The sequence below is a fragment of the Anoplopoma fimbria genome, unplaced genomic scaffold, assembly GCF_027596085.1.
Source record: "Anoplopoma fimbria isolate UVic2021 breed Golden Eagle Sablefish unplaced genomic scaffold, Afim_UVic_2022 Un_contig_9399_pilon_pilon, whole genome shotgun sequence".
Classification (NCBI taxonomy): domain Eukaryota; kingdom Metazoa; phylum Chordata; class Actinopteri; order Perciformes; family Anoplopomatidae; genus Anoplopoma; species Anoplopoma fimbria.
In genome coordinates this window covers 2823-12831 of record NW_026553982.1, presented here as the reverse complement: position 1 = coordinate 12831, position 10009 = coordinate 2823, and the positions used below count along the sequence as shown (strand labels likewise).

The window sequence follows — 10009 nt, the reverse complement described above, 5'->3', positions numbered from 1 at the left end:
AAGATAAATAATGATGATAATGATTACTCTAAGCGTGAAAGTCTGCTCTTTTTTATTTTCCTTTTACGTGTTAAATACAAAAAAGGCCCTCATTGAAAGTAATCATGTCTTGATACAAGATGACCCATAAGCTCGTTTTGCAGTTACCTGAAATGACTACTTTTACACAAAAGACTAGTAGTAACAGTTTTTCAGTCACAAGTACAAGTACATATATAATCTTCTCTAATGTGATAAGAGAACATCGGAACAAACACCCACTGATGCATATTATCCTCTGACACCTGGCATCACCCATCAGCTGCTCTGTTATTTTACTCCCTTGGGTCGATGTTAAGTTTAGACAGTCTGCAGCAGAAAGCTCTCTGCATCAGGTTTGGTGCAAACAGCCCTGGTGGTGGATTAAAAAAACTACTGCAGTGGTATTTCTTTGCACTTAGTAGATAACATCCGTTGGGTATTTTGCTGTTGACAAAAAACAAAAACAAAGCCACACAATATTAAAAACTGTTGGCAAAGTAGTTCAGCAGAACATCAATTTTAATTGGAATCTGAAGAAGTATCTTTCAGCAGTAACCATAAGCCAAAAAATGTAATATTGCCTATCCTTTCAGCATGGTCATACTTTTAATATTAGATTAGATAAATTACATTCTTGGTGATTTTTTTCCAAAGGACATCATTTGCAAATTTGTCAGATTCAATTTTCTTGTAAATATTTAAGAGCTGCTTTCTATGATGAAATAATTTTGGTCAGATTTCAGATAATCGTAAATCTTAATACAGCATTACATTATACATTTATGTGGCACCTAGAACTCGATCTGGTTAAGTGTGAAATCCATAAAGGCGTATATGTAGGTCATCTAAAACTGTGTCTTGTCTCACTTGTGTGTCTTGTATGTCGTGTGTGTGTTGTATGTGTGTGTGTGTGTGTGTGTGTGTGTGTGTGTGTGTGTGTGTGTGTGTGTGTGTGTGTGTGTGTGTGTTGTAGAATCACAATGAATGAAGCTTGAACCTATTATAGGTTATATAGGATATAATACTCTTTTTTTTACCTAAAGCCATTCATTTCATAACAAAACATTTATTATAAAGCTCTTTTCTGACAAGTTGTAATACTTTCAACCACTTACTAACTACTTATTGTAACTACTCTAATGTAATGTTGAATATATGTATAAGCAAAAATATGACTTCATTCATGTAAAATAACAAGAAAACAAACTTTGTTTTTTTACTTCATTATGACATTTATTGAGCAAATGCTTCTGGGAAATTGTTCATAATGAGTAAAGTCATGGGATAGCAAACAGTAGCACCTCATTTATTTCTTTATTGAAATTCAAGTCCATCCTATGCATACAAGAATGCATGAATCTGCGCATTTACAGTTGTTATTTTTTTTTTTAGTTGCACTCAGGTAAACATAACATCCATCCATTCCATCCATTTTCCGTAACCTGCTTATCCAGTTAAGGGTCGCAGTGGTGCTGGAGCCGATCTCAGCTGTCAATGGGCGAAGGCAGGGTTCACCCTGGACAGGTCACCAGTCTGTCACAGGGCTGACATATAGAGACAAACAACCATTCACACTCACATCCACACCTACGGGCAATTTAGAGTCTTCAATGCACCTAAGCTGCATGTCTTTGGACTTGTCCAGCCCGGGAATTGAACCCCGGCCCCTCTTGCTGTGAGGCGACAGTGCTAACCACTACACCACCGTGCAGCATAACAGACATTGATAAAAAGCATGTTTAAGGCTAGGAGTTTCTTCAGTTTGTTAAGCTTTAACAGGATGTATATGGGCATGTGTTTATCATATCGCTGCCCGTCTCTTTCTTCCCTGTATGTGGTGTGTTTGTTGTTAGTTTGCCTTTTTTGGCTCAGTTGTTATCTTCACATGTCAAGTAAGGCTTCTTCAGTAAAGCGGAGTGTCTGTGTAGAGGACCCTCCCATCTGCGTGTGTCCCCCTTTCCACCCCCCACCCACCCTCCTCACCCCCTTTACTTAAACTCCAAAACCTTTCAACTTGAATAATATCTCTGTCACTGTCCCACCCGCAATATATTTATTCCTTTTACATATTTACTCTTTTTACAGTGTGTTTCTAGCATACATACGGACGAGAGGAAAGTTCTCCCCTCTCCTGAGCTAGCATGCAGAGAGACCCCCTCCCCTCCCTCCCATGAGCTTGCCCATGAACTGCAGAAAAGAGAGAAAGAAGAGAATTTTTAAATGTATCAGTCGCTAGCTCCTTACCGCGTTTGCAGCAAAGCCCGTTTTTTTAAGCTGTCACTCAACATGCATTTTTTTGAAATTTGTAGCATTTACGTTTTGGCTTCTCTCTATGATTTGTTTGCGAGTGGTTATCTTTATTACATCGCTCTAGCTGTATGATTTTCTTTTGTTATGTTGGTTCAGGGATGATTGCTTATCTCCCTGTTTCCCTCCTCTGGGATCAGCCGGGAAGTCTGCTCATTCGCTCTCTGTCACCTGCTTGATGGACTGGGTGGAGTGCTTCTCCGTCTTCTTGGCGGTGACGAGCTTCTCCTCGACCACCTCCTCCACCTCATCCTTCACTGTCTCGGTCACAGTGACAGATTTGGTGACATGCTTGGATCCGTCCTCTCCGGTGGTGATGGTCTCCACGGTTTTGGTGATCACCACTTTCTGGCTGCCATCTTCCTTGACGGGACTTTCGTCCATGCCGTTAGCGATAATGTCGTCTTCTTTTTCCTCGTCCTTCTGCTCTTTCTCTTCAGGGCTGCTCTTGTCTACATCGCCATTCATGGCTACATCTTTCTTTTCTACATCCTCGCTCTTTTCTCTGATTTCTCCTCAGCAGCTTTAGGGGCCTCAGGCTTGGCGGTCTTTGGGGATTCAGCCTTTGGAGATTCGGCTTTGGGGGATTCAGCCTTTGGAGATTCGGCTTTGGGGGATTCAACCTTTGGAGATTCGGCTTTGGGGGATTCAACCTTTGGAGATTCGGCTTTGGGGATTCAGCCTTTGGAGATTCCTTTGGGGGATTCAGCCTAGTTTTGGGATCCATCCTTTGGAGATTCGGCTTTGGGGGAGATTCAGCCCAACTTGGGGGACTCGGTTTTTGGGGAGCCTAGTTTTGGGGATCCATCCTTTGGTGAGCCTTCTTTGGGGGACTCAGACTTAGGAGGTGCAGGTTTAGGAGAATCAGATTTAAGCTTTGGGGATTCAGACTTGGGGGATTCAGCCTTTGGAGATTCGGCTTTGGGGGATTCAACCTTTGGAGATTCGGCTTTGGGGGATTCAACCTTTGGAGATTCGGCTTTGGGGGATTCAGCCTTTGGAGATTCGGCTTGGGGGACTCGGGGACTTTTTGGGGAGCCTAGTTTTGGGGATCCATCCTTTGGTGAGCCTTCTTTGGGGGACTCAGACTTAGGAGGTGCAGGTTTAGGAGAATCAGATTTAAGGGACTCAGGTCTAGGGGATTCAGACTTGGGGGATTCAGCCTTTGGAGATTCGGCTTTGGGGGATTCAACCTTTGGAGATTCGGCTTTGGGGGATTCAACCTTTGGAGATTCGGCTTTGGGGATTCAGCCTTTGGAGATTCGGCTTTTAGGGAGCCCAACTTGGGGGACTCGGTTTTTGGGAGCCTAGTTTTGGGGATCCATCCTTTGGTGAGCCTTCTTTGGGGACTCAGACTTAGGAGGTGCAGGTTTAGGAGAATCAGATTTAAGGGACTCAGGTCTAGGGGATTCAGACTTGGGGGATTCAGCCTTTGGAGATTCGGCTTTGGGGATTCAACCTTTGGAGATTCGGCTTTGGGGGATTCAACCTTTGGAGATTCGGCTTTGGGGGATTCAGCCTTTGGAGATTCGGCTTTTTGGGAGCCCAACTTGGGGGACTCGGTTTTTGGGGAGCCTAGTTTTGGGGATCCATCCTTTGGTGAGCCTTCTTTGGGGGACTCAGACTTAGGAGGTGCAGGTTTAGGAGAATCAGATTTAAGGGACTCAGGTCTAGGGGATTCAGACTTGGGGGATTCAGCCTTTGGAGATTCGGCTTTGGGGGATTCAACCTTTGGAGATTCGGCTTTGGGGGATTCAGCCTTTGGAGATTCGGCTTTTGGGAGCCCAACTTGGGGGACTCGGTTTTTTGGGGAGCCTAGTTTTGGGGATCCATCCTTTGGTGAGCCTTCTTTGGGGACTCAGACTTAGGAGGTGCAGGTTTAGGAGAATCAGATTTAAGGGACTCAGGTCTAGGGGATTCAGACTTGGGGGATTCAGGTTTAGGGGATTCAGACTTGGGGGATTCAGGTTTAGGGGATTCAGACTTGGGGGATTCAGGTTTAGGGGATTCAGGTTTAGGGGATTCAGACTTTGGGGATTCAGGCTTTAGGGAATCTGGTTTTGGGGATTCAGACTTTAGGGAATCTGGTTTTGTTGCCTCGGTTTTGGCAGCTTCTTCCTTCTTGGCCTCTGGCTTTGCAGCTTCTGTTTTCGGTGCTTCTGTCTTGGCTACAACTTCTTCTGCTTTCTCATCTGTTGACTTCTCATCTTTTTCGCTTTTCTTGCCTTTGTCTGCATCATCTTTGTCCTCTTTCTCATCACCGCTTTTGGATGCTTTGTCACTACCTGCATCTTCATCCTGTTCGCCATCCTCCTCTTCAGCAGCTGTTTCCTCTTCATCTCCGCTGCCTTCTTTGTCTCCGGCCTTCTCTTTGTCAGGAGAGGCTTTAGATTCTGGAGCTTTGGAGCACAAGACCGTCTCCTCAACTACCTCCTCTCCCTCTTCTTCTTTATCTCCTCCCTCTGCATCATCTCCCTTTTCTCCCTCGTCCTCTCCCTCACATTCTTCCTTATCTCCTTCTACACCCCCTTCTCCCTCACCCTCTTCTTCCTTATCGCCATCTTTTTCATCCTGCTCCTCTTCCTCCTCGGCGGGTTCGCTGGAAGTAACTTTGGCTTCAGTGGCGGCTACAACTTCCTCCTCCACGACCTCTCCCTCTTCCCCCTCGCCCTCTGCCTCTGCTTCCTCCCCCTCTCCTTCTTCTTCCCCCTCCTCTTCCTCAGCCTCATCTCCCCCTCCTCCGAGGGTGGCGGACAGCTCCTGTGCTATTTCGGCCAGGGCCTCGTCGATGTCTAACTTCTCATCCTCCACCTTTGTCTCTTCGATGATCTCCTCTACAAACTTGTGGTGGACCTTCATCTTGGGGAGGTTTGATTTAGGTTTAGAGATTTTGGTGGGGGTGACCGCCTGACGATAAGGGAAAGTGCTGAAGTGGGTCTCCTCGCCCTCTAGGAGTTTCCTGATTAAAGCAAATGTATACATAATATATTCAGTAATCTCTTTTGAGACAGAGAATGGTACCGCTTTTATGAAATGAATGCAAATATTATTTCTGCTACTAAAAAAAATGTCAATTGCATGTCAGTATATAGCTACCTGTATGCAGCAATCTCAATGTCCAAGGCCATCTTGACATTGAGCAGGTCCTGGTACTCGCGCAGGTGACGAGCCATCTCCCATTTGGTGCTCTTGAGCTCATTATCCAGCTGGTGAATTGTCTCCTGAGAAAACAGAGCAGTACACAATACAAGGTTGATTATGGACAACAAGATGACATGCAGAGCGAAGCTTCGCCCTCTTTTGCAGATTCATTTATGCAGTTTTGAAAGTCACCTTCATTGATTACCAAGAATCAGTTTTACAGAGATTTCGAAAACAATTTATTTTATTAATTTTTTTTTACGAATTGACCTTTAAATTAAACGTAACCTGTGTCAATTTAGCCAACTTTTATTTGCCTTGGTCATTTAAATAAACGCTGTGCACCAAACCCTGTTGCTTTAATATAATCTGACGCAACACAGTATTAATTCATGTTGAATGCCTTTTGTCTCAAGGACAGCCTCCACACTTGTCAATGCACCCCACCCCCACCCCCAAAGTCTCAGTGGTGTGATGTAAGACCATTGCATCGACCCATGCCTCTGACTCAGCAATACGGGGAGGGGTGGGGGGATGGGGGAGTGTGCTGCTGCAGTGTCTCCCTTTAACTATTTGCTGAGTGTGATCTGTAAAGGAAATCCTGCGCTTGTAACTTGGAAGCGCAATGATGCGATCATTACGCAGCAGAAAAAATGTGTTTAATTCATAGACCTTCACTATGATTTAGAAAATAAAGTACGACCAGTTTTGCTTTTAATAAGTCAGTTTGCTACTTTTTTCCTCCCTTACATAAAAACTGCGTCACACGCACAGATATAGGGGTAAAAATGGAAAATTCAATACATTAACAATCTATGGAGATCATAGCAGCCCAAACCCGTATTGATACATATTCAAACACACAAAACATTAACGTGAACACCGAATAAGTTGTATATCAACAAATAAAAAGTATATTCAAACCATGTCACCGGGTCTTTACGCACAGCTCCGTGGCTGCTTCCTACCTGCAGGCTGGACAGGTCGCTGTTGTGGCGGTCCTCGATGTCATTCAGCTGCCTCTCCAGCGAGTCTCTTGTCCCGCGGATGGACTCGAGCTCCACCGTCTTGGACTGCAGCTGGCGCCGGTAGTCGGATATCTCATCTCGGGCGGACTTGATGGCGTCCTTGTTCTGCTCTGCAGCGTCGGTCAGCTTGGAGAAGCGGCACATGAACCAGTTTTCCACCTGCTGCAGGTTCTGGTTGGAGTGGCCCTCCAGCTCACAGCGGATCTCCCGCAGTGCCTCGGTGATGTCCGTCTTCTGGAGGTCTCTCCTCTCCACGGTCACCTGCGACTCCTGGATCTGGGCGATGAGTTCGCTCACCTCTTCCTCGTGGTTGTTGCGGATGAAGGCGATCTCGTCCTGCAGCGACTGAACTTTCTTATCCAACTCGGACTTCGCCAACTCGGAGTCGTTCGTGTCCTTCTTCAGGCAGCGGATGATGGCCTCTGTCTCCTCCCGGATGCGAGCTTCCTCGTCGAAGCGGTCCCGGATCCGCTGAATGTCCTCCTCGATGTGGTCGGTGTCGAGCTGGATTTGCGTCTTGTCGTGGTGGATCTGCTCCAGCACGGAGTGCAGTTCCAGCAGCTCCTGGTCGTAGAGGTCTCCCAGCTGGGAGCGCGACACCTGCTTCTGCCGCATTGCCTGGATCTCCGCCTCGATCTGCTTGTTCTGCTGCTCCAGGTAGTGCACCTTGTCGATGTAAACCACAAACCGGTCGTTGAGCCCCTGGAGTTGCTCCTTCTCGTTAGATCGCTTGTAGTCTCCGTTCAGGATGGAGGTTTGGTTGTAATCAACGCTGTCGGCGGAGCTGAGCACCGTTGAGCTGTAGGCTCGGGACACCGGCATGTTCACGCTCCTCTTGTAGGACGTGGTCATGGTGGAGCCGGGGCTTGCCCGGGACCAAGACTGGGAGCGAAAGCCGCTGGAGGGGGAGCTGCCGGAGCGGCTGTACCCGTAGCCGGTCGTCCTAGTATCCATACTTCTCCTGAAGGGGCTACCTACCGCGTCCACCGGGTAACTCATCCGGTCAGACTATGAGGGGGGGGGACTGTGTGAAGTCCTGGGGAGAATGTGTTTTTGTGGTTGGGTGGGTGTATATGTGCGTGTTATGTGTGTGAGTGTGTGTGTGTGTGTGTGTGTGTGTGTGTGTGTGCAGGTGAGGGGTGGATGGCATTCACGGCGACTGAAACCTCCTCAGCCTGCTCCTTATATATCTGAGGCTCAGTCTGACAAGGCAAGTCCAAGCAGTTCTGTTTGGTCCATTGATGGAAGGGAGGGGAGGGCGCATCCCCCTCAGGCCGTCTGCCAATGATCCGGGGTCCCGGTCCGTCTGAACCACGTGGGCTGCAGGCGATGCGTGGGTGTGCGACTGAGAGAGAGAGAGAGAGAGAGAGAGAGAGAGAGAGAGAGAGAGAGAGAGAGAGAGAGAGAGAGAGAGAGATAGATAGATAGATAGATAGATAGATAGATAGATAGATAGATAGATAGATAGATAGATAGATAGATAGATAGATCTAGATCTAGGGGATTTAGGGGAGTTTTTCCTGTGCCGATGTGAGGGAAGGACAGAGGATGTCGCATGTGCACAGATTGTAAAGCCCTCTGAGGCAAATTTGTAATTTGTGATTCTAGGCTTTACAAAATAAACTGAATTGAATTGAATTGAATAGATAGATAGATAGATAGATAGATAGATAGATAGATAGATAGATAGATAGATAGATAGATAGATAGATAGATAGATAGATAGATAGATAGATAGATAGTAGGTAGGTAGGTAGGTAGGTAGGTAGGTAGGTAGGTGGGTAGGTGGATGGATGGATGGATGGATGGATGGATGGATGGATGGATGGATGCAGGTGAGGAGCAGCAGCAGTGAGTCTGAGAAATCATACTGGATTAAGGTCAAAATATATGTTCAAACTAAAATGGAGTATATCTAACGTTTTATATCTGCAAAGTTTATGGAATAACTAAATGTAGAATTTGTTCAGGCTCTCAGCATGGGATAATAAAATCAAAAAGAGCAGGCAACGTTTTATTTTGGTAAACACATTCTGGGATAAAGCCCTAATCAACTCACTGAGTCCCCATGGCCTGCATTACTCATCACATTTCTTTCCCCCAACCTCTACAGGAAGCTTCTAGAAGGGGAGGAGTCTCGTTTCAGTGTAGGAGTGCCTGGGAGTGTGTCCTCTCTGTACAGCCACAGTTACTCGGTGCCCTCCTTCACCCGGCCCATCCTTTCCAGCCTGAGTTCTAGCACCTCCTACCTGATGACATCACACCTCCTCAGCTCCAGCTACAGCACCACCGAGGGGATCATCTCTGCCAGCCACGCCCAGAAAGCAGAGGCCAGCCCACCTGGGGAAGAGGAGGTGGAGGAGGAGGAAGCAGAGGAGGAGAAGAGACAGAAGATGAAGAAGCTAAGGGAGACGAAGCGGCTAAGGAGGGAGAAGAGGGTTAGTGCATTGTTTTTGATTATGTTCTGTAATTTTCTCAATTAAACTTTATTTTTCTAATTATTTAATTAATAATATTTAATGACAAATATTAATACAATTCTCATATATTGACGCAGGTGGTGAGGAGGAGCCCAAGGAAGAAGTGACAGAGGCCGCTGAAGATGACGGGGAAAAAGAGGACAAAGCAGAAGCAGAGGAGACCGAGGTTAAAGAGGAAACCCAAGAGGAGGTAAAAACAGAAGGAAGCGATGACAAAGATGAGGATGCAAAAGAAGAAGAAAAAGAGGAGAAGGAAGAGGTAAAGAAAAGTGAAGAGAAAGAAAAAAAGTGGATGCCAAGAAAGACGACAAAGATGAAAAAGCTGCTGTGAAAACAGAAGTCAAAGCTGAAGCCAAAAAGGAGAAAGAGGAAGAAAAAGTAGCCAAACCGGAAGCTGCAGAAGAAACAAGCACAAAGGGTGAAAAGTAAACCAGTAGCAGCAGACAACTTCAATCAAGACTGTTCATTAGCTCAATAACCAGTAGAGGCATCTACGCTATCCTCTCAAACCTGCTTGTTAACATGGTGCTCAATAAAACAGTCCAATAGCCATTTGCAGCAACAAATCAAGGTTAACTGCTTGCCAATACCAATAGTCCATAAAGGTCTGGTTGCACACTTCCTGATGAGTGTAATATGTATAATTGCTGAGTTCAAAAGTGAGTGTGTGAGATTATGGTGGTTTAATAAACACCTCTTAAAGCCATGTGTGTCACTGATTTTGTGCTTTGGTGAACCATAAACAAGTCCTGATATAACTTTAAACATCCTTTATCTCTGTAAAAACAGCTGTTTTGTAGGTTAGACATGTTAGCATGTGTCATTCATTAATTCCTTGTTTCCCAGTCACTCAGGCCATTAGAAACACTGTCAGTGACTAATTATAAACTAATTCAAGAGCAAAGGGGACCCGCACACAACCCCTCCAAAACTATTTTTAATATAGATAAATAAATGGTATACCTATACCTATATACATCTCTCTCTCTCTCTCTCTCTCTCTCTCTCTCTCTCTCTCTCTCTCTCTCTCTC

The 10009-nt window shown here is 45.8% G+C and overlaps 1 protein-coding gene across 1 annotated transcript; it reads right to left on the bottom strand.

Annotated features, from left to right (window-relative positions):
• Positions 1-2481: 2481 nt before the first annotated feature.
• LOC129116987 (neurofilament medium polypeptide-like) lies at positions 2482-7496 on the bottom strand. Its single transcript, XM_054627596.1, has 6 exons — positions 6438-7496; positions 5425-5549; positions 4504-5287; positions 4174-4461; positions 3879-4027; positions 2482-2833 (listed from the first exon to the last, which is right to left on the bottom strand). Exons 1-6 carry the CDS (start codon positions 7494-7496, stop codon positions 2482-2484), a joined length of 2757 nt encoding a protein of 918 aa, XP_054483571.1.
• Between the last annotated feature and the right edge of the window lie 2513 nt (positions 7497-10009).

Coding starts and splice junctions, on each gene's coding strand:
- LOC129116987 (XM_054627596.1), bottom strand. CDS start 7,496: ATGAGTTACCCGGTGGACGCGGTAGGTAGCCCCTTCAGGAGAAGTATG. Junction 4,462..4,503: donor CAGATGAGAAAGCAGAAGAA/GTTGTAGCCAAG, acceptor GAAGCTGCAAAG/CCAGAGGCCAAGAAGGAAGA. Junction 4,028..4,173: donor AGTCTGAGTCCCCAAAGAAG/GCTCACCAAAGG, acceptor GAATCTCCAAAG/GCTGAATCCCCCAAGTCTGA.